We start from the raw sequence: 24,334 nt of genomic DNA, 5'->3' as shown, positions 1-24,334 counted from the left end.
ATTTGAAGCTTACAGCACATTCCTCCCTAGTGTCTTCCTAACAGGAAATCTGACTGTCAGCCTTCCCCAACCTGTTGACTGTACTAGGAACCCTAGGGCTTGATCAGAGCCCTCTTCCACCCCATAGGATGGCACTGATTGAGACCTGGAGGTCTCTGCAGCTTACCTTATCCTGCAGGTTCCCTGTTCAGTTTTTTCTTTTCTCTCTGAGTCTGTACTAGTGATCAGCAGTCAGGAGAGTCCAGAGTGCCCGGCAGGGAAAATCCTGTCTTCCCAGACTCCTACTCCCCAACCAGCTGAGCAGCCTTCTCAGTTAGGAATTACTCTGCACACTTAGAGTTAATGAAGGAAAGGTTCTTTAATAGCATTTGTCCAGCTCTGGCTAATGCTCTTACCAACTTACACACACCTAAGACATATGCATCACACACACACAGACACACACACACACACACACACACACACACACACACACACACACACTATCATCCTTAAATATCTTTCAGGTCCCAGACCCAGCTTACACTTTGAACATTTTAAACAGAGACAGTGTGAGAGCCAAAGCCACAAGGCTGATTGCCATCTTTGCTAAGGTTGGAGAAGGTGAAAATCATGTGACTTCACCATCTTTGGGCATGGAGAAGACACTTGTCATGTGATTTCACCACCACCTTGACTAAAGGCGACCAGGTGGAGTGGGCCTACCAAGGAGGCAACAATAGATCTATAAGATATTTTGGATTAGTGATATGAATTATGCATGCATGGGAAACCCCCAGCTGGCCAGGACAGGGTATCCCAGGAGTGCAGGGAACCATGCTGGGCAAATGCAGCAGCCAGCTGGGCAGATGCATGGCATTCGGGCATGGCTTTGACTGCGGCGGTGGTCAGTAATTCACAACCCAGATGCTTCATCCACGTGGAGAGTTTATTATAATAGAGATGAAGAGAAAGGTAGGAGAGAGAGAGAGACAGAGAGAGGCAGAGAGAGAGAGACAGAGAGACAGAGAAAGAGGCAGAGACAGGGGGTGTGCACCTCGTGGGAGCAAAAGCAGAAGAGAAAGAGGAAGGGGAGGAGTTTTTCCTTAGAATGAGGCTTTTACATCAGGATGCAGGGAGGTGCCAAGGGGGTGGGATTTCAAGGAGTGGGTCAGAATATTAACAATTAGAATGGATTTTTGTGTGATAATTCCTGTCCTGAAAACAAGGTTTATGAAAGATAGGATTTAAAAACTGTGCATGTTTAATAAGGTGTTGGAGCTGCACTTCCATGCGTTTATATGAGAATGTACCTTGCTCTAGCAGCTAAACTTTATAATTTAGGAGTCACCCAGGTAATGGTTTTAAAGACATGAAGTGAACATGGAGAACATCTGAGGTTTGCAAATATGTGGCAGGCTAGAGTTCCTAAAGAGAGACCAGTCGCCATGGTGGACCTTGGCAGTTTTGGAAATGCTGGTGCCACGTGACAGTCACCAGAAACTGGAGCCACAATGAAATGGAGCAGCCCGCTGGGATCTAAAAGGCAGGCTATGTATACGCTGCTGAGGTGGGGCCAAAGAGGATCCCAGGCCCTCAAGAAAACCAAAAGGATTGTGAATGAATCCCAGATGCTAAGCTTTGGGTTGTTTGCTCTATTGGAGCTTGGTTTTGCCTTATGCAGATTGTGGTTATGTCCTGTTTTCTCCCTCTTGAAGTAAAAAAAGGTACTTTATTTTTGATGTTTGAGGAAGACACAGTTGAGAGATTTTAAACTTTTTTAAGGGGAAATTTTAAAGTTTTATAGAAAAATTTAAAAACTGGATACTTTTTAAAGAGCGGCTTTTAAAATATTTAAATTTACAAGGCTATGGGACATAAAATAATAAAGTCCTTTTCCCAAGGTCAGTCATTTAGATAAAGCTCCCATTCCCTCATGGGCTTGAAGAAAATTCCTGCTTGCTAAAAAGGGAGTCATTCACCCGGTGGTGGTGGTGGCGGCGGCGGCGGTGGCACACACCTTTAATCCCAGCACTCGGGAGGCAGAACCAGGCAGTGGATCTCTGTGAGTTCAAGGTCAGCGTGGTCTACAGAGCAAGATCCAGGACAGGCACCAAAACTACACAGAGAAACCCTGTCTCAAAACACCAAAATAAGGAGAGGGGGGTCATTCACCTTATCTCTGCCAAAAGGAACTTGTGGCCCTCCCATTAACATACAACTATGGTGCCTATTAACATGTCGAGGGCAATACTATCCTCTAGTCTTCCTCAGCTCCTGCTCACAAGCCCTACCCCAGCAAGTCCTAGTCTTATGAAAGCTAATAAGTCATTGTAAACTGTTAAAGATAATTAAGAAAAAAATTGACTGAAGTCTTTAAAGAAAGAACAAAGTAATATAAAAAAATAAGCCATGTAAGGATGGGAAATACACAGTGATGCATGATCCTAATTAGTCTTAATAATAAAAACCTGGAGTCAGATATTGAAGGTGAAAGCTGAAAGATCAGAGAAGCAGAGCAGCCACAGTCACTTCTGACTTCTACAGAAGCTCAGAGTAAATGGGCAGAGTCCTGTCTCTAGGGATCCTCAGACTGAATGGCGCCAAGATTCTGTCTCCACCCACCTTATATTCCTGTCTCTACCTCCCTAGTGCTGGGATCAAAGGCTTGAGCTTCCCATGTGCTAGGATCAAAGGCATGTCACTACCACCACCCAGCCCTGTTTCTCCTTTAGACTGGCTTCATCTCCTGTAGCCCAGGGTGACCTTGAACTCTTGATCTTTCTGCTTCCTTCTCCCAAGTGCTAGGATTAAAGGTGTGTGCCACCACTGCCTGACCTCTATGGCTACCTAGGGGCTGTCTGCTCTCTGATCTCCAGGCAAGCTTTATTTGTCAGAACATAAACAAAGCATCATACAACAACATGGGGCACCTGGATCTCATATGTTGCTTTGTTAACTTGGAAATTTTTTAAATGCTGATGAGTAAATGGTAGCTGCTGAGAGACATTGGATTATAATAGGAACTGCTAAACTAAATCAGCCTGTATACTTTAGGGATGTCTTGGCTTCAGAATGGAAGCCAGGAAATGTAGTGCATTGGGGAAGAGGTTATGTCTTTGTCTACACAGGAAATAAAAGGCTGTGGATTCCTTCAAGGTTAATAGAGATCAAGTTTGATTAGGGGAGACCTCCTGAAAATCTTGGCTGAAGACAAAGAAGTAAACCAAGAAAAACTACTTGGCAGGTGACGTATGTACGGTCCCTCTGCATGGGAACAGTTCTGAGACTGGACAACAAATGTTACAAATAGTTTTTCCAGGACTTGACCACTGTCTCAATTTTCTCAGGGTCCCCTTGATATGCCATCACCCCAGACAACAGGAAGCAGTCTAGAGAACAGGATGCCCACATTCCCAAGACACAGGGTAGATTGTTTCTAGTCATTCAGTGGATGTTTGTCATTGTTTAGGGGGTTGGTTGCAAGTTGTTACTGGTTATGGTCAGGGAGGAAACTAAACAAAGGAGATTAGATTCAGCGTTCTTTTTTCATAAAAGGGCGGGGGATGCTGTGGGATGTTCTGTATGGCAAATGTGTTGCTCTGATTGGTCAATAAATAAAACACTGATTGGCCACTGGCTAGGCAGGAAGTATAGGCGGGACTAATAGAGAGGAGAAAAGAAAGAACAGGAAGGCAGAAGGAGTCACTGCCAGGACAAGCAGAATGTGAAGATGCCAGTAAGCCACGAGCCGCGTGGCAGGGTATAGATTTATGGGAATGGATTAATTTAAGCTATAAGAACAGTTAGCAAGAAGCCTGCCACGGCCATACAGTTTGTAAGCAATATAAGTCTCTGTGTTTACTTGGTTGGGTCTGAGCGGCCGTGGGACTGGTGGGTGACAGAGATTTGTCCTGACTGTGGGCAAGGCAGGAAAACTCCAGCTACGGGGCAGGGGGGGGGGGATAAGAAAAGGTAGATTATTGAATCTACTTTTTAAATAAAAATAATAAGATAAAAGGGTATATTAATAAATCTACTTAAAAAACTACTAGTCTCAAATATTCCACATTGGTATGGATTTTTCTATATTGATACAAATTTAAAGTTATTTTTATTATACTATATGTATGTTTCTACTCTTGGTTAAGGTATTGTACCTATGCAGATCATTTAAAATGTAATATATAATTTAAAAATACAGGTTAATAGTCATTTATAATGATCAAACTTTTAGTCATGTTAGAAATGCTCTCACGATTAAGCCTTGGTTTGTTTAGCTTAAATATATTTAATAGCTAATGGTCCTCAAACTTGTCAGAGATCTGATTAATAAGGCATTTAAAATATTGAATGGAAAAAGCTTACTATAACAGAGAGAGACTCCTGGCTTTTAGCAGTGATCCCAAAGTCTCCAAAGAAAATAACAAGGTACCACAATGACTCTGCCTGAATTGTGGTAATGCTAACTACTGGACAAGAATGCCCTGATACAGCACCTGCCACCAGGATCCAGCCCCAGTTGTAGGCAAGCAGGACACTGGAGAATTGATTGTCCATTTTTCCTAGACAAAGTAAGATTAGTCTCATCCATGTTACTCCTCCATAGGAAAAACTCTTACCTTCTGGACCTGGTAGACAAAGACTGATGCTGTACCTCTGCCCTCAATGCCATAGAGACCACAAGAGCATGGGTTGGCTATCTAGGTAATGGACTAGTCTCTGTCATTTTAATGGATACACAGGCCATTTGGATTATACTTCATGCTATAATTCATCCTTCTCAAACGTCTGATGTTATTTATGACTAGGCTGACCATAACTTTGTCAACTTAGCAGCAGCAGCAGCAGCAGCAGCAGCAGCAGCAGCAGCAGACAACCAGATTCTTCCCCAAGGCTACAGCTACCTTGTTAGCTTATTTCATGGGTAAAAATCAAGCCTTGCTTTTTCTAGAATACTAGGTCTCCTTTAAAGAAAAGGTAGGCAGGTTTGTCTTGCTAACAGGCTGGAATACTAGATCAAAAGGAAACTCCCTGTCACAGGGGACAAAATAGCTACCTATAGTGCCTATTGGCATACCAGGAAAGGTACCTGTTAGAACCAAACAGACCCAGATCTATCAACAGGAAGATTCATTAGCTGAAATATTTCTGTAATATTATAGGGCACTCAACCTGCTGTATGTAAAACGGAGAGGTTATTGTACAGCTTTAAGAGAAAATTGTTGTTTCTATATAAACCACTCAGGAATTATTAGAAATAATCTGGCAGTGCTACAGAAAAAAAAATTATTACAAAAAAGGGACCTGAGATGAAGTAAATAACTGGTCCCCATTCTCGTTTCCAGGTTCCTTCTAGATAGTAACTCTGTCAGCCATCACAAGACCTTTGGCCCGTCTGTTTCTTCTAATTGCAGTTGGCTCTTGCATCACTGATGCCTTCATTGAGTGATGATTCCTGTCTGGGTACCATTAAGCTGATGGTTATTAGATCCTAATATAAACAGAGTCAAGGATTTGACTCAGGATACAACTCAAGGGGGCAATGTGAGAGTCAAAGTTACATTTTAGATTTTAATTACTATGCATAAGAGATCCATGAAACAAAAAAATGCCTCTGATCCTCAAGTCTCTTGCTCAAGGACAGACAGTTCCCGAAATGCTGGAGGCTGTTGTTTATGGGAGATGACAAGCCACATGTTTTCACTCCCCTAAACAAGTGTGTTTGACCCATTTGCACCAGATGTGCTTGACCACATGTGGGCAGGGGGTACGTAGGCAGGAAATAGTCAGGATGTATGCTTGCCCCTGATTGAATGTAGGCTGGAGATATGTCAGGATGCATGCTTGCCCCTGATTGGATGTAGGCTGGAGATATGTCAGGATGCATGCTTGCTCCTGATTGGACCTAATGGGAAATGAAATGAATCATGGGTTTTCCTTCTTAAGCCCTACTTAATTCTGGGCCATATCCCAGGAACCTGGGCATGGACCTGGCCAGAGACCGTCCACCTGGCCAGTCTTTAATTAAAGCTTACTTTAAACTTCACTTTACACTGTGGCCGTGCTCTTATTCTTGATTGGTGGAAGTGACGACAGGGTGCTGCAGGCCAATGGGAGCTTCCCCCAGCTGAGATCCTGCCAGAATTACCTCTGCAACTCTGCATCAGTGCTGTTCTTTTCAAACAGTTGTTGGCTGGGATCATCTTGCCTACCTGGCAGAATTGTGCTTTTCTCAAGGAGAGGGCAAGGGGCTCTAAGGCAGGTCAGGACTTAACACGGCCTGTCACTTTGTGCCGCCCCCTTGAGCGACCATAGAGGCCAGCGTTGGTATAGGGATGCTTCTAATGGCTGTTGTAGGTCAGGGTTGTCTCCTTTGCTCCAAGAATGGAGTCTGATGGCTGATGATCCTGGTGAACAAACATTTCTATATCTAGAATCATGAATTCAGCTTATCTCTAACAGGCCTGGTTAGCACGTTACTCATCTCTGAGGTATTTTGGAGGTGGCGTCCCTAAGCCAAATTCTACTTTATATGATTTAATATCTCCTGAGTAAATCTATCAGTAAAGCCTTAATAATCAGTCCTATTACTATGAGTTCCTTCCACGTCACCCTCGTCTCTCCAACTCCCAAGATAACCCTTACTCTCCATGCTAACCTCTCAGTCTCTTTTCTTCTTTTATGTTCCATGTGTCTTTTAGCTATGGTTAGAGCTTGTGTGTGTGTGTGTGTGTGTGTGTGTGTGTGTGTGTGTGTGTGTGTGTGTTGCATATACATGTTGGTACAAGTGTGTGCATAAGGCTTATATCAGGTCATCCTCCACCTCTCACCCTCCTTATGTTTTGAGACAGGATCTCTCAGTGAACCTGGAACTCATCATTTGACTAGGTTTGTGGAACAATGAACTCCATGACCACTCTGTCTCCAGTCCCCACCACGCTGGAGTTACAGGTGTGTACGGCCACTTCTGACCTTTTAATTGAGTGCTGAGATCTGACCTCATGTATTTATGTCTGTGTAGCAAGCACTTTACCCAGGGAACCTCCTCACCAGCTTGGTTTTTCAAAATTCTATGATCCTGACACATCTAGGGAACTTTTTAATTCCTCCTTGGACCTATTTGATTCTCCTAGGTTCACAACATAGAGGTGGACTGTCCCTGTTCAAATCCCAGCTTCACTATGAACCAGCTGTGTGACTGACTATTATCAGAAGTTACCTAATCTGGTTGTGAAGTTCCTCAGCTATCACAGTGTGGAAAGGTTTGAGGAATGAGTCTACCCAGCAGTCAGATGTCCTGACAGCAGCAGGCACTCAATTTACAGGAACGTGAGAACAACAAAATCAGCAGAAATGTCCATGAATCAGGAGCCAGCAAGGCAAGACAGCCTGGAGTCAGGGGGGACAGAGGAACTTCAATGATGGGTGCTGCTCTCTTACACTCAGCATAGGTGGAAAGGGCATAACAAAATGGATTTATTGTGTAAGTTATTGGCTTTGAAAGGGCACCCATAATTTTATCACACCATGAACACATCAGATTTTTCTGCTACAGAACCCCAAACTTTCCAACCCCCACCCCCGCAAAAAAAAAAAAAATCTCAACCTTCAGTTATCTGGCACAAGACAGGCCATGTGAAAGGTGCAGTCCCTCCCTCAGGCTCTTCCGCAATTCATGGGCTTCCTTTTTTTCCCCTTCCTGACCGAAAGGGCATTTAGAGAACACTAGCAGATAAAAGCTGAGGTCTCCAGCAGTCCCAGGCACCAGGGGACAGCGGTGACCATGCACAGCTCCACGGAAACCAGGATGCAGCAGCTGGGTTCTGTGGGTGAGGCTGGGCTGGGATGTGAGGGCATGGTGAGGGAGACCAGTTGGAGCAGCTCAGAGTTGAGCCTGCCCAGGCTCTGACTAGAACTGTGTTCCCTCAGAGGATGACGAGTGGATGGTCAGCGGCACCAGGTGTTCTGGTAAAAGCTCCAGGCTACGATCAAATTCTGGAATCAAGAATTTGGCAGGTATGGCAGAGTGAGGGGCTGAGGCAAAGTGGAAAGCCTTCCCCAGAGTGGGTCTCAAAGAGTTGAAAGCTAGAACTCTAAACTTCTCTCTCCCTGGTAGATAGAGACTGGAGCAGGAATCGTGGACCACTGGGAACGCTGGAGGAGGTGCTAGGGGAAAGATCACAAGCTATGGGGAGAGAAGGCCAGGGAAGGGAATCGTGGGCCATGGTGGAAATTGGGACAGGGAATTGAGGGTCCTGGGAATATAGATGGTAGACCAAGAAATTAAGGGTCTTGGGGAAGTGGAAACTAGGGTAGGGAATTGAGTGTGTGGGGAGATGTAATATGGAGTAGGAAATCACAGACCATGAGGAGACTGAAGCCAGCGAATGAAATCACGGACCACGTGGGAGTAGAATCTGAGAGTCTGGATTCACAGCCGGAGGGAGGAGGATGCTGATGACCTGTTCTGGAATCAGAATAAGGCAGGGACATCATCATACTTAAAAGTCCACTTTTTCTCGGGCAGGATGCCTGGGACACAGCCCCTTGGTCCTGCAGCTGTTCTCCTTCCTGTTCTTGGCCGGGCTCCTGCTGGTCATTCTCGTCCAAGGTCAGGCACAATGGAGGCCTCGGCTCTCTGACCCAGTTCTCCAGCTAGGGCCTTCTCTAGGTCTAGAAGGGAAGTGGGGTGAGCAAGTGGATGGCATGTCCTCTGAGGATTCCCCCATGTCTGCTGTGAGAATGAGAAAAGAGGCATGGGTGGATCCTAGATCCTGGATCTATTTCTCCTTATGATTCAGTTTTTTCTGAGTGATAGGTTTTCTAGTCTTTGAACAAGATTAAGGAAGACATTAGTGAGAAACTTTCCTAGACGGTGGGGTGCTGACATGTGCCTACAGTCCCAGCTGCTGGGGAAACTGAGGCACAATGATCATTTGTGCCAAAGAATATGAGAGAAGCCTTGGCAACAGAATGAGACTCATCTCAAAAATAAATAAATAAATAAATAAATAAAAATGTGACACAATGTCTCAGAGAACCCAGTGCAGGACTCGGTACACAGTGGGCATTTAATAATGAAACTTTCCTTTTTTTCCTCCTCACAGTTTCCAAGACCCCAAACACCCAGGGGCAGGAGGAATCCAAGCTTGAAGAGATCTACCAGGAACTGACCCAGCTGACAGATAAACTCCGTGAGTGACCAAAACCCAGAAGCTTCTATGCCTGGGGAGGGCTCCATGGGGAAGGGCTCCATTTTCTTAAATTGTCAGATCTCCTTGAGTCTCAGTTTTCTCCTCTTGAGTTGAGACCACAGGATAGCAATAAAAAAAATGGTACTTCGTATTTACAGGGGTTGTGCACACAATAGGAACTCGGTGTCCATGGGGGCTGTGTACACAGTAAGCATTCACCATTCACAGGGGTCATGTACACAGTAGGCACTTAGTGTTCCCTAAGAACATGCCCATACTTGGCATGTAATACATACAGAGGGTGCACACAGCAGACACCACACGTTCTCTTGGGACATCTCTGCAGATGATGTCCACAGGGGCCAAACACATGGTAGGTACCCATTTAAACTGTTCTCTTGGTCTCTGCTCTGATTGCTAAGCCTCAGTTTCTCCCAGTCTGGAGGATAATCCTTGGGCCTCCTGGGGTTGGGGTTGGGGGAGGAGGAGTGGAGAGGGGAATGGTTCCCTCAGATGCTCGGTCACTCTGAAGGGCCTGGAGGTGGAGCAGACAAAGAACATGGGTGTCCAAGTGTTCGTTCATCCTGACCCGTCCCCTCCCTGAGACTAGGCACTCTTCAGGGTGCTCAGTTTCTCAGTCTTCAAAGGAGATTAAACAAGACGCCAATCAGAAACTGTCCTGGGTGCTGGACTAGCAGCACCTACCTGCAGTCTGAGCTCCTGGGAAGATGAAGGAGGGGTGGCCATTGATCCACAGGAGTTTGAGAAGCGCTGACACCAAGTGAGACTTATCTACAAAATAAAATGCCACTTGGCTGGTGCAGGAGCTTAGCAGATAAAAGTGCTTGCTTCCAAGACTGGTGACCTAAATTCAAGCCCTCAAACTTGCAGAAGGAAAGAACTGACTCCTACAAACTGTCCTCTGACCTCCATGCACAGAAACATGCATATGTGCGCACACACACACACATACACACACACACACACACACACACACACACACACACACTTTTTAAAATGACATAATGTCCCTAAAGACCCTGTGCAGATCATGGCACACAGTAGGTATTTAATAATAGCAGTTTTTTTTCTTGGCACAGTGCCCAAGACCCCCATCCCCCAGGGGCAGAATGAGTCCATGCAGCAGAAGATCTCTGAGCAACTGGCACAGCTGAAGACTGAACTCCATGGTGAGAAACTAGAGATCCAAGGCCTTGGGTCTTTGTAGGGTCAATTTTCTTGAGCCATCGACCTCTCTGAGCCTCAGTGTCCTCATCTGTGAATTGAAACCACAGAGTAACAACAAGGATGATATTTGCTGTTTACAGGGACTGTGCACACAGTAGGCACTTGAGTTTATAGGAGTTGTATACAGGATAGCCACTCAGTGCTCACAAGCACCATGCATACATTAGGCGCTTAATGTTCAGAGGTTCTTAATATTCATATACACAATGTGAACTCAATGTTCAAAGTGCTGTACACACAGTAGGTACTCAATTAAGTCAATCTCTTGGGGTCTGTTCTGAGCTTTAAGTTGAAGGAGATGGATGGGAACTCCTGGGCTTTCCTGGGGTTGGGGAGGGATTTAGGAAGCAGAGAAGGGAATAGTTCCCCAGGGTGCTGTGTCAAGGGAAGATCTTCACTCCAGACAGCCTGGAGGTTGAGCCGAAAAGGCACATAGGCATCCAAGTGTGGGTTCATCCTGACCAGCCCCCTCCCTGGGACTAGACACCCTTCTAGATGTTTAGTTTCTCAGTCTTCAAAGGAGATTAAACAAGACATCAATGAGAAACCATTGCAGAAGCTGGGGCAGTGGCCTGTGTCTGCAGTCCTAGCCTCTTGGGAAGTAGAAAGGGAGTGCTCATTTGCGCCAGGCAATTTGTAACAATCTGTGACACAGTCTGGTCCATAAAACACCATGTAAGACCCCCAGGGACCCAGGGTAGGTCATGGCAAACAGGAGGTATTTAATAATGGCAGTTCGTTCTTTTTCTTGGCACAGTCTCCAGGATCCCCAGCTCCCAGGGATGTAATGAGTCCATGCAGCAGAAGATCACTGATCAACTGACGCAGCTGAAGACTGAGCTCCGTGAGTGAGAAACTAGAGGTCCTGCAGAGCTCTTTGTGCCTCAGTTTCCTCACCTGTGAATTGAGGCCACAGGTGACAAGGATGGCACTTGATGTTTACCACCCACTAGGCATTCCATGTTGACAGGGACCATACATACACTAGGTACTCAGGGTTCATAAGGACTAAGCATACACCAGGCACTCACTGTTCACAGGGGCACACAGGAGGTACTCAGTGTTTTAGGGACCATGCATACACTAGGTATTCTATGTTCACAGAAACTTTGTGCACACACTAGGCAGTCAGTATCTTTAGGGAGCACACACGCAATAAGTACTCAATGTTTACAGGGGCCAGGCACACAGTAGGCACTTAGTGTTCAAAGGGACCATATACACAGTAGGCACTCAATATTTACAAAGCCTGCACTGGTCAGCTTCTCTGGAAGAACAGACTCCAAGAATGAATATTTATCAAAAGGCCGAGAACCTATTAGTCACCCAGTCCACACATCTGGATGCCTCAGAGTCCCAGTCTGGTGTCCTGGAGGATTCCTGGAGAGCCACAGACCTTCAGGTCACAATGAAAGGCTGAAGGAGCTGGATCAACGTCAGTGAAACACCAGAGACAATAACAGGGTAGATGGGAAGATGGGCAGACAGCTGCAGCCCTGCTTTTCCCTTGGCTTGGCATGTCTGGGCCAGCACTGCGAGGTGCTGCCCACTAGGTGAGGGTCTTCCCTGTCCTGTTACTCTTTCCTGGAAATACCCTCACCTCCCTGTCCCAAGAAGTGTCTCTTGGTTCATTCCAGATCCAATCACATTAACATCAGCTGTGCCATGAACACAGTAGGGACTCCATCTTCACTGAATTTGTGCACACAGTAGGCATTCAGTGATCACAGGGACTGTGAAGAGTCATCACACAATGTTCACGGAGTTATGCACAGAGTAGGCACTCAGTGTTCATAGGTATCTGCATAGTAGGCACCAGCGTTCACAGAGCAAGGCACACAGTAGGCACTCAGTTAAGCCTCTGTTCTGAGCTCTAAGCCCCTACTTCTCACCATCTAGAAGAGGAAATGGGGCCAAGACTACTGGGTGTTAGGTGTCCTAATCTTCATGGGGAGGAAGTCCCCGACGTTGGGCTGTGGCACATGCCTGAAGTCCAAGCTTCTTGGGAAGCTGAGAGATGTTTCGTCCTTATGCCTAGGAGTTTGAGAGGCTTTGGCAACAGAGTGAGATCTGTCTCAAAAGAGAAATGGCATTATGTCCCTTGGGACCCATCTCGAGTCAATGCACACAGTAGTTGTTTAATAACGGCAGTTCCCCCTCTTTTTTCTTGGCCCAGTTTCCAGGATCCCTAGCTTCCAGGTGCAGATCGATTCTAAGCAGGAGAAGATCTACCAGCAGTTGGTGCAGATGAAGGCTGAACTCTGTGAGTGAACAGAGACCAGAGGCCTCAGGGCCTCAGGCAGTCTTTACTGTGGGTCCTCAGACATCGTTGGACCTCAGTTCCCTCCTCTGAATTAGCACTTGGTATTTGCAAGGGTCATGAAAACAGCAAGCACTAAATGTTCACAGGAACCTGGGCACTCGATGTTCACAGGGCCTGTGCACACAGTAGGCACTCAGTGTTTACAAAGGCCATGAGCCATCTCCTGGCCTCTGTTCTGAGCTCTAAGGCTCTACTTCTTCCAGGCTGGAGGAAGTGGGGACTCCTGGGTTCCCCTAGAGCTGCAAAGGGGCACAGAAATGGAAAGGAAGTGGTTTGGCAACATGCTGTGTCATGGGAGGGCCCTGACTCTGAAGAGCTTGAAGGCTAAGCAGGCACAGGTGTGAGTCCATCCTAACCCACTTCCCCAACAGTCCGCCTGTGCCGCCCCTGCCCCTGGGACTGGACGTTCCTCCTAGGAAACTGTTACTTCTTCTCCAAGTCCCAGCGGAACTGGAACAATGCCGTCAAGGCTTGCCAGGAAGTGGAGGCCCAGCTGGTCATCATCCAAAGTGATGAAGAGCAGGTACATGTGGTGGGATGCCGTCCTGGGCTGTCTGTACACCTGGCTCCTGATCACCCGGGATGAAGACAGTTTGCCAGAGTCACATGAGGGAAAGAAGTAACTTGAAGAAATGGGGGGATCCCAAGCCCTCGGCATAGAATCATGTACTAAACATTTGTGAGTGTTTGGGAGACACCTGAAATGCAGTAGATATCATCTCTGTGCTGGTCAGTATTTAGCCACCTGCTCTCTGAGAGACAAAAGTCTTGGTATGCAGGCTGATTGGATAGCTCAGGAGACAAAGGTGCTTGACACTAAGTCTCACAGCCTGAGTTCAATTCCTAGGCCCCACGTGGTAAAAGGAGACAATTGACTCTTTCAAGTTGTCCTCTGACAGACATACCTGCACTGTGGCATATGCATGACCCATCCAAACAAACATACAAGTAGATGCAATTCAAATTAAAAAAAAAAAAGAAATAAGACCTGGTGTGGGGCTGCATCACAAGCTTGAGGTTCAAATCCAAAGAAAAGGGAGGAATGGGGTGGGATGGCTCAGCAGGTGATGGTGCTTGCTGTCAAGCCTGGCTACCTGGGTTTGGTCCCCATGGTGGAAAGAAAGAACTAACCCCAAGTTGTCCCCTGACCTCTACGTATGTGCTGTGGCATGAATACTCACATATACATACACATACATGCATACATATATAGACACACAACTCTCATACACAACGTGCTTGCCAATTCCCCAGGTGTAAATATTCTCACCGTGGGTAATATCAAATTTATAATGAAGTGTCACTGAAGAACTGAAAAGGGCCATACATCTTAAGTGAGCATGAATTAGTATGATCTGCTTCCAGCACATTAAGGGTAGTCATGAGGAAATTCTATTGACTTACTCAAAATTCTTAAGAGAGACCCTGCAACATTAGCAGATGTGGGTGGAGAGGCCAGTTGTGTATTTCCTTTTTTAAAATATAGTGTTATTGTGTTTTAGACAGGTCTCACTCAGTAGCCATGGCTGATCTGGAACTCACAGAGATCCTGTGGAGTTCTGAGATTAAAGGCGTGTGCCTCCACATCCAGCCAGCTGGGTACCACCCTGTGCCAGAGTGCACGTGCCCATAGTCTCCAGACATAAAAATAGCTAATATCGTCTAAGCCCACATGAGTGCCCATGGCCTGAAGAAGAGGAAGGGAAAGGTGGGGTTGCAAATAGAACGTCCTGGGAGAGTTTGGGGAGGCACAGGCTGAAAGTGGAGAGAAGAGATTTCCCTGACTCTCCTCCTCTTCCCCTCCAGACCTTCCTGCAGCAGACGTCTAAGGCTAAAGGACCAACCTGGATGGGGCTGTCAGACCTGAAGAAGGAAGCCACATGGCTGTGGGTGGATGGCTCACCTCTGTCATCCAGGTAGATCCAGGAAAAGGGAACAACCGTTAGAGTGGAGTGGAGACAGGTCTTCGATGCTCTGACTTGAGCTGTCTTTGGGGCTCACTCCCCTCTCCCTGGCTCCTTAGGAATAAGAGCTGCCCACATTTGCTGAAGGAAGGAGATCTCCCTACCCATGCACAGACAGAATGGCAGCAAATCCCCCCAGGAAAGCAGCAAGAGAAGCTTCCCCCTGAGGGGTATGGGTTTTAATGCAGGATGTTAATAGAAAATACAAAATAAAGCAAGGCCACGGGTGAGGGGACTATAACCAAGGGAAGATGGCGTGCTGGGCTGGACACATAAGTGTGTTTATACAGTAGCAGGATGGAGCCATAGGTCCAATCCCCAGCACTTTGTAATCTGGTATGTGGTCCATGCCTGTAACCCCAGCACTTGGAGAAGAGAGAAGAATCAGAAGTTCAATGTTATCTTCAGCTACATATTGAACTCTGAGCCAGCCTGGGATACATGAGACCCTGTCTCAAAAAGTTTTTGGAAAGGAAAAGTAAAAAGGAAGTAAATGGGAGGAAGGAAGGGGAAAGAGAGTAGGGCAGGAAATGGAAGGGAGGACAAAGATAGCTTAAAGGTAGTTTATAAAGATGCTCCCAGATCCTGCAGCATGACGAGAGATCATGGGAAAGAACCACAATAAGCCAGAATATACAGGAAGGACACACAATGGAAAGAACCTTTACTTTGGTGTCCATGCAGAGGAACAGAAGAGACAGGCTTAGTATCTATTAGTTTGCCATTTCAGGGTCCTGACCTTTAGCTGTCTGCTGCTTGGCATGGGGTAGGTACATTGTGGTCCAGAGTGCAAGAACCCAGTAAGGAAGTGGAGTCCGGATTGGTTGGTTTACATTTGAAAACCATGCTCTCTCAATATAAAATATAACTAGAGTCAGAATTCAAAGCCACCCTACTCTGGCATGTCCCTGGATTCAGAACAAGGCCCATCCAACCATATGCATTCTGGGGGATGTGAGACACTGAGTTCCAGGAAGCTAAGAACATGCTTGGCAGCATGCCACTGCAGCAGACTAATGTGTTGTTGACCGGCTGTCCAGATTCCAGAAGTATTGGATTAGAGGAGAGCCCAACAACATTGGGGAAGAGGACTGTGTGGAATTCTCTGGGGATGGCTGGAATGACTCCAAATGTGAACACCAAAAGTTCTGGATCTGCAAGAAGTCTGCAGTCCCGTGCACTGCCAGCTGAGGACCAGCTCATCTCAGCTTCTGCTCCCATACTCTTCTGACAGGTGGACGAACCTGTCTCAGGCTCATGCCAGCTCCTCTCCCTGCCTGTTGGCCTTAGTATGTTGACAAAGCTCTGAGATTCCTCATCCTCTGTGTGTCTCCTAGTTTCATTCCTGTTGCTGTGATAAAATGCTCTGACAAAAAGCACCTCAAGGGAGAAAAGGGCGTATTTTGCCTCACATTCCACCTGATGGTCCATCACCGCAGGACAGTCAGGATGGCGGAAGCTTGAGACAACTGGTCACATCACATCAACAGTCAGGAACAGACAGAAATGCACGCCTGTATGCTCACTCCCTCGCTTGCTGGTGCTCAGCTCAATTTCCCCACTCACACGGTTTAGGACCCCTGCCTAGGGAGTGGTACCATCCACAGTGGGCTGGATATTCCCACATCTGTCAATTAAGACAATCCCCCACACACAAGCTCACAGACCAACCCAATGTAGGAAGTTCCTCATTGACACTCTTTTCCCAGGTGACTCTGGATTATGTCAGGGTAACAATTAAAGCTAACTGTCACAATGGGACTGGCTCTCTGGCTTTCAGGTTTCACTGGGTTTAGAGACCATGGTCGTCCCTCACCTTAACACTTCCATATAGTTAACAGATATGGGATGCATTCAGAACCTGAGTGTTTTCCATTAATTTTCTCTGTCTTCCTTGCTGAGATCAGAGGAGTGTGTGTGTGTGTGTGTGTGTGTGTGTGTGTGTGTGTGTGTGTGTGTGTGTGTGATGTACACATGTGTGTTGATACATACACTTGGAGGCCAGAGGAAGACATTGGTGTCCTCCATAGCTCTCCCCTTTATTCCTTTGAAACAGAACTTGGAGTTCAGTGTTCTTCAGCAGGGCTGGCAACCTGAAAATGCCGACATCCTCCTGTCTCCATCACCTCCTAAAGTGGGGCTGCAGGCACAGGTGGCCATGCCTGGCCTTTTCCAGGGGCTGGGGTTGCGAGCTCAGGCCCTCTTGCTTGCACAGCCGCACTCCTATCCAGAGTTTCTCCCCCGCCCTCGGTCCCTTGTCAGGTGTTCTTGCCTCCTGTTGCTCAATAACGCATCCTGAAAAAATGCAAGTTGGGGGGAAAAGGGATTATTTTGGCTCACAGTTCTGGGTTATAGGTCATCACTACAGGGAAATCAAGGCAGCTAATCACATCACATCCAAAAGAAAGAATAAATGCACACATGCCTAGCTTTTTCTATTCTTCCACAGTCGCCCAAACCTAGAGAACATTGCTGCTCATATTAGGACGCCTCAACTGACTTAAGACAATGCCCTCCAGACACTCCTTCAAGCCCACCCAAAGTAGACAATCCCTTGTTAAGGCTATTCTTCAATGTTGAGTCAAACTAACAATTAAAGCTAACCATTCCATCATGTCATCGCTGCCTGGTCCCCTGAGACTTGATCCTATCCCGGTACACTTTCCTTGATCTCTTCAGTTTTCATCAACTTGCCTGAAACCTTTGGCTGGGAAGCTTCCCTGGCTCTGCAGCTCATCATGCAAACTGAAGCATGACGGAGATGATTCTTCCCATCCATCCCTGACTTCCAGGCGCTGGCATACAAATACATGCGCTCAGGGGCTGAGAGAAATGGCTCAGCAGTTAAGAGCACTCACTGCTCTCCAGAGGAGTCCAGCTCTCAGCACCCATGTCTCCAGGAGAATCTATCACCCTCATACGGCCTCCATGGCCATTTGCACTACATGAGGCAAACATGCAAATGTATGTGTTTGTCACATACACACACACACACACGCACACGCACACACACGCACACGCACACGCACACGCACACGCACACAAATAAAAACTAAATAAAGTAATAAATACACCAACTCTCTCCTGTCTTAGAGATGTCATGGTGGATACTAGGAGGATCTCCCAGATTTCCCCTCCGAGGAGAGCATGTTTCCCCTGCTGCTAGACATTCTGTTGAAGGCAACTGTTACCTGTCAGCCTGCTAATGCTTAGACTTCTTCAACATGAGACTTCCTGCCTGGGGCAGCTCAGGTGTACGAGAGACAATGCTGTAGTCTTTTCTGTTCCTTAGTTCCTCTTTTTCTTAACAAACGTGTTAGTGTTACTTCTTCCGTGTGGTATCTTGGATGTACTTCTCTTTTTCTTCAGTCCCAAGTAGTCCTGACATCCTCCATGGTGCTGGCTTTTGCTAGCTTATGGACCTGCACCTTTAAGATGCTTTAAGGTCTAACAGGCTGAGGAAACCAGGCCGCTCCCCCTCCTGGAGCTGACCACCTCTGCTGGGCAAAAGGAAGAAGCAATACCAAAGGAGCAATAGCAATAGCAAAGGAGACCTAGTCCTGCCTCCCCGAAGGGGGGGGGGGCTGGGGGGCTGGGGTGTCCTTAAGGACTTTGGAACTGGCAGAGCCTGTGGACAAAGTCCCTCCCTACCTCTGCAGCCCTGACCTTGAGTAATGATCAGATTTCTGATGCCAGCAAACCATGTATTAGCCATCCCCTGATGTCTCCCCTCCCCCAACTCTTCCCAGAATCTCCCCACCTCCCTACCCACCCAACTTTATATTCTCCCCCCTCTCTCCCTCCAAAAATGAAATGAAAACACAAAATGAAAATCAAAACTAATAAGCAAAAGACCAAATAAGACAAAACAGTTATGAAACGAAACAGTTTGTTTTGTGTTGGTCAACTATTTCTGGGCATGGAACATGCTGGAAGAGCAGAGGACAGACCCAGCAACACTCCACTGGGGAAAGCTGATTTTTCCCTTTGCCAGTGGGTGAGAGTTGCTTAGAGGTGGGACCCTGTGTCCACTACCCCCTCGCAGTCCTGGGACCTCCATCTGGTTTGAAACTAGGGGAATCTTCTGCATACCTTCCCACCAGCTCACTTGAGTCAGATAGGTCCCTTCCTAGATGCACTTGTGAATACAATCTGCTTGCACCACAAATCAGCACCATTGCTTGTGTGTTCTCCTCCCTGTCCCTGGCCTCTCTCATGACAGCCTTTCTATGTTTAACCGCTGAGCAGCCAGACACATCCTTAGCCTGTTTTTTTTTTTGTGAGGTGTTTCTTTCTCTCCTGCAATTATGACAGGTAGCTTTGTTTTGTTTCCATGCTATTCATCACCTGTATTAACACGATATTCCACAGAACGCAATGTTTATCATCGTTTTATCACAGTCACCTTACCCCCAGTGTATTCTCAGTACATCACCAGTGTATCCAACATATCTGCCCAACATCCCCAGTGTGCTCCCAATGCCCAGTCTTTGGTTCCAGATTATGCCACAGAGTGTCTCTGCCATTCTTTGTCTGTTGAGGCCCTGCCCCCACGTCACCAAAGCCCCTTTCACGTATTTCAGCTTTGTGGTTGTAGTTAAGCATCCAGGCTAGTGAGGCAGCTCACTGGATGAGGTCACTTGCCACTGAAACTGAGGACCTAGGTTCAGTCCTCAGAGAGCCACATGGTGGGAGGAGAGAACTAACTCACCACAACTTATCCTCTGGCCAACACGTGGATGTTTTGCAGCCTGTACAGGTGTGGGAAGGCACACACACACACACACACACACACACACACACACACACGCATGCACGCACACATGCACACACGCACACACGCACACGCACACATAAATGAAGTAAAGAAAAAATAATCAGATACCCACAGTCACCATATCATTTCGTATTTGTTTATGAACATATCTTCCCTTCCATGTGAGCATTTATAAAAATCATATACTTATTTCACACTTTCCAGTGATTGTCATAGACTATAGAGGACATCCAAATACCTTTAGCAAGCTGGCTCAGTAGATAGAGATGCCAAACAAACTTGATGACCTGAGTTGGTTCCTACTTCCATGGTGGAAGGGAAGAATGATGGACATGTACAGGTTGTTCTCTGTTCCCCACATGCCAGGTTCTCTCATGTGCTTCTCTCTCTCTCTCTCTCTCTCTCCCTCTCTCTCTCTCTCTCTCTCTCTTTTTTTTTTTTTTTTTTTTTTTCTCTCTCTCCTCTCTCTCTCTTCTCTCTCTCTCAGCTTACAAACTGCTGCAATTCCGTATGGCTTTTTCCATGCCTCCTTTGCTTAGGTTAACCTCACCACCCCTCCTGACCCCCCTACCCTCCGCCCTCACCCTCAAGTGGACCCTCCCACCGCCACTCTCCTCTCCCCACTCTAATACTGTGTGTGTTCTTTCAGCCCCACCCTTTAGTGCCCTGTCCCCACCCAGCGGCCCCTCCTAGCTTCCTGGTCTTTACAAGCACAAGTTACACAGACATCCAAAAATTTGAAGCTAAGATCTGCATAGGAGAAGGAACATGTACTGTTTGTCTTTCTGGGTTTGGATCGCCTTATTCAGTATACTATTTTCCAGTTCCATCTATTTACCTGTGAATTTCATAATTATGGCTTTCTCTACAAATGACTCAAACTCCACTGTGTATTTGCATCATCATTGCCTTATCTATTCATCAGCTGAGGAACATCTAAGCCGATTCTGTTTCATAGCATTTGTGAATAGAGTCGCAATGAACATCATGTGCAAGCATCTCTGCTGTGGAGAGACAGAATCCCTTGGGTACATGCCCAGCAATGGCATGGTTGGGTCCAATGGTAGCTCTATGTTTAGCTTTCTGAGGACCCTCCGTACTGCTTTCCATAGTGGTTGCACCAGTTTGCATTCCCACCAGCAGTGAGTAAGTCATTTCCCCACAGCCTCATCAGACTTCTGCTGTCATTTATTTTCTTGATCTTAGCCATTCTGACTGAGGTACGACGGGATCTCACGTGGTTTTAATTTGCATTTTCCTCCTGGGTAAAGATATGAAACACTTTTTTAAATGTTCATTTCTCTTTGTTCTTTCTTTGTTTTGGGAGTTCTGTTTGTTTTTTTAAGACTGTAGTTCATTATTAGTTTGTTTTCTTAAGTTTTTTTTTAATTCTTTGTATATTCTGAATATTAATCTGTAGAATGTATAGCTGGTGAATATTTTGTCTCCTTCTGTGATCTGCTCCTTCATTCTGTAACAGCTTCCTCTGATATACAGAAGCTTTGGGATTTCCTGAAGTCTCATTTCTCAATTGTTGGTCTAATTTCCTGACCTACCTGAGTCCTGGTCTTTTTTTTTTTTTTTTTTTTTTTTTTTTTTTTTTTTTTTTTTTTTTTTTTTTTTTTTTTTTTTTTTTTTTTTTTTTTTTTTTTTTTTTTTTTTTTTTTTTTTTAGCCACATGCTAAGTCCCAGCATTTTTTTTTTTTTTTTTTTTTTTTTTTTTTTTTTTTTTTTTTTTTTTTTTTTTTTTTTTTTTTTTTTTTTTTTTTTTTTTTTTTTTTTTTTTTTTTTTTTTTTTTTTTTTTGTCCTTTGTCTTTAGTCGACAGCTAGTTTTTTTTTTTTGTCTTTAGTTTTTTTGTGTTGTGTGTCCTGTAGAATGTCTGGCAGTTTCCTCTGTGAAGCAGGAACCTAAAGGACCATTTTGTCAAGCAGAGTTCAGTGGTCACCTTCCCATGGGTCCTTTATGTCTAGTCAATCAAGCAGTCCAGGCAAGAACAGTTTCTTGCCCAAATGGCTATTTTTGTCAAGATGAAGATAAACTCCATATGGAGTGTCTTTGATGTCCATCCTCTTCTCTGAAGTAAATTGGTGCTGCCAGGAGCAGACATGCCTCACTGACCAGAAAGTCTAAATTTTTAAAACATTTTAAATGCCATATTCTGTAGGTCTTTGAAGTATTTGAAGATTACCTATCTATCTGAAATACATCTATGTATACCTAGAAGACTAAACTAACATGACTATAAGTTTGATTATCATAGAAGACTAATTATAATTATCCATTACAATTTAAATGAGTTACATAAACATAATACCTCAAATAAGAGTAGAAATATATATACAGTATAACAAAATTAACTTCAAATTTATATCAATAAACTAAAATCTATACCAATGTAAAACATTTCAAACAAGTTGTTGCTCTTTAAAAGTAGGTTCATTAATCTACCCTTTCACCCTATCATATCTATATCATATCCTCTTTTTTCTTGAGAAAGAGATTGTATTTATAATCAACCTGTTTTAAATAAAAATATTATTTTTGTTTTTGTTTTTATGTCCCACATCAGAGGGCTCTTTTGATATGGGATATAAGAATCCCTTAACCTCTTTTTTTTTGTTTTGTTTTGTTTTTTTAGGAATATGTTTGGATTTAGAGAAAGGGTGAGCCAATTCCATCTCCAAAGCCAGCTTGGTATATTTGGGAATTTGGGCATAGCTTTTCTTACTACTTCCCGCTGGAGGGGGGCACTGTATCTTATGGGGACACAAAGAAAATTTTAGGATTATGGAGTAATCCGTGAGGGTGTATCATCTGAGCCAGTTGCCTTGAAACTGTTTTGGATATTGGATCATCTGGGCCATGGTGTCATTGGAGACCTTTCAGGGGGTCTTGGCTGGTCAAGACTGATGTATCTTAGTCTGGAACAAATCCATAGCCTCTGGCTTTCTGTGGAAACAAAGGCAGAGCCTCTTTTCCAAAGCAACATATCCTTAGATCCAAATTTTGAAGTTATGGTATCTTTAAAATATACATATTAGTTTAACCCCACTGACTTTACAATCAAATATCTCTCTTCAGTTAAAAATCCCAAAGATAACACAATCCAGATTGTCTGTGTAATATACATCTTTACATGGCTTATTTTTTATACTACCTTTACTGTCTCTTTAAAGACTTTATTTTTAAAACTATCTATTTCTTTATATAACTGTATTTATCACTTTTTTTGTTTCTTTTAAGCCTACATATATTTTACATACATTGTAAACTATTTTATCTGAATCTGTCTTATTGTGAACCTGTTGCTTTAAACTGTAGCATTCTAAGACTGAAATGGCAGCTTTGGCTGGTGGCTCTGCCCACCTCAGCTTTCCAACATGGCGGTGGTGCGTTCACCACCAGCTCTGGGAGACATCAACTCTTAGAAACAGTGGATCTATGTTTTTATCAAAGCAGTGTGTAGCCCAGAATCCTCTTTTTTTTTTTTTTTTTCTTTTTTTTGTTTTTTTTTTTGTTTTTTGTACTAACAAAGGCTAAATCTACTACATAGCAGCAGTGTGATGTGCAGCTTGGAGACATCTCCTTCCCGTCATACTGTTGGGCAAGCTCGCATACTGTGAACCTGCCATAGAGTAGTTCAAACCCACAGGCTGCCGCTAACTTGAGAGAGACGACTAGGAAGCTGTTTTTAGCTCCCTTTTAGAATCTTTTTCTCAGGTGGAAACTCTTGCCCCATGTTGGGTGCCATTTATAGCTAGAATTTTTCTGGTCCTGCCTGGCCCACAGTCAGGACAAATTTCTCTAACCCGCCAGTCCTGCAGAGGCTCAGACCCAACTGAGTAAACACACAGAGACTTATATTGCTTACAAACTGTATGGCCATGGCAGGCTTCTTATTATCTACTTCTTCTGTCTTAAATTAACCCATTTCTATTAATCTATATTTTGCCACATGGCTTGTGGCTTACCAGTACCTTACATCTTGCTTGTCATGGTGGCAGCTGGCAGTATCTCTCTGCCCCAGCCTTCCATTTCCCAGAATTCTTCTTTCTCCTTGTCCCACCTATACTTTCTGCCTGGCTACTGGCCAATCAGTGTTTTATTTATTAACCAATCAGAGCAACATGTTTGTCATAAATCCCACAGCACATAACATACCTGAGTCCTGGTGTATAGGTATAGGTACACCCTCCCTATGCCCATGACCTACCTGTGTTCAGGTATATAGGTATAGATACACCTTCCTTATACCCATAACATACCTGAGTCCTGGTGTATAGGTATAGGTATACCCTCCCTTCACCCATGACCCATGAGTCCCGATATATCCATCCCTATGTTCTTAAGAGGACTCCCTACTTTTCCCTTGGGCAGTTTTAGAGTTTCAGGTCTTATGCTGAACCCATGGTCCATTTGAAATTTGGTTTTGTGCAGAATGAGAAATAGGGACTTAGTTTCCATCTTTTGCAAGTACATACCTAGTTTGACCAGCACCATTTGATAAAGAAGCTGTCTTTTCTCCAATATGTATTGTTAGCTTCTTGTCAAAAACTCAAGTGGCTATAGGAGTATGGAACTATAGCTCAGTCCCCTATTCTATTCCACTGATCGCTTTTGTGCATGTGCCAGTACCACAGTGTTTTTCATTCCTGTGGCCGGGGCAGCAGTCACTGAGGCTCCTTTTGTAAGATCCTTATTGACAAACTCTGTCATTTTCCCAAAGATGTCCTTAAAGCTGGTTTGCCAGCATCTCACACAATCTGTTCAGGCCTAAGCTGTGGCTGTGGCAGTGACTGTGGCTGTAGGCAGTGGCAGTGGCTGTGGCTGTGGCAGTGGCAGTG

The 24,334-nt window shown here is 45.1% G+C and overlaps 1 protein-coding gene across 2 annotated transcripts; it reads left to right on the top strand.

The window, feature by feature from the left end:
* Window positions 1-7,692: 7,692 nt before the first annotated feature.
* On the top strand, window positions 7,693-16,472 carry LOC114683179 (CD209 antigen-like protein B). Of its 2 annotated transcripts, XM_028857376.2 has the most exons (10): window positions 7,693-7,811; window positions 7,912-7,998; window positions 8,510-8,593; window positions 9,090-9,176; window positions 10,277-10,366; window positions 11,182-11,268; window positions 12,601-12,687; window positions 13,119-13,270; window positions 14,554-14,663; window positions 15,752-16,472. In XM_028857376.2, exons 1-10 carry the CDS (start codon window positions 7,766-7,768, stop codon window positions 15,900-15,902), a joined length of 981 nt encoding a protein of 326 aa, XP_028713209.1. In that variant the 5' UTR covers window positions 7,693-7,765; the 3' UTR covers window positions 15,903-16,472. The 2 variants fall into 2 exon arrangements, with proteins under 2 accessions (XP_028713209.1, XP_028713210.1); XM_028857377.2 differs by lacking the exon at window positions 8,510-8,593.
* Window positions 16,473-24,334: the final 7,862 nt, after the last annotated feature.

Source organism: Peromyscus leucopus, chromosome 23, assembly GCF_004664715.2.
Source record: "Peromyscus leucopus breed LL Stock chromosome 23, UCI_PerLeu_2.1, whole genome shotgun sequence".
Classification (NCBI taxonomy): Eukaryota; Metazoa; Chordata; class Mammalia; order Rodentia; family Cricetidae; genus Peromyscus; species Peromyscus leucopus.
The sequence above is the reverse complement of the archived record's forward strand: the minus strand, read 5'-3'. Positions and strand labels throughout refer to the sequence as shown.

Excerpts from the sequence above, each read along its gene's own strand:
- LOC114683179 (XM_028857376.2), top strand. The coding sequence starts at position 7,766 with ATGCACAGCTCCACGGAAACCAGGATGCAGCAGCTGGGTTCTGTGG. Across the intron at positions 8,594-9,089 it reads GCTGGTCATTCTCGTCCAAG|TTTCCAAGACCCCAAACACC; the intron begins GTCAGGCACAAT and ends TCCTCCTCACAG. Across the intron at positions 9,177-10,276 it reads CCAGCTGACAGATAAACTCC|TGCCCAAGACCCCCATCCCC; the intron begins GTGAGTGACCAA and ends TTCTTGGCACAG.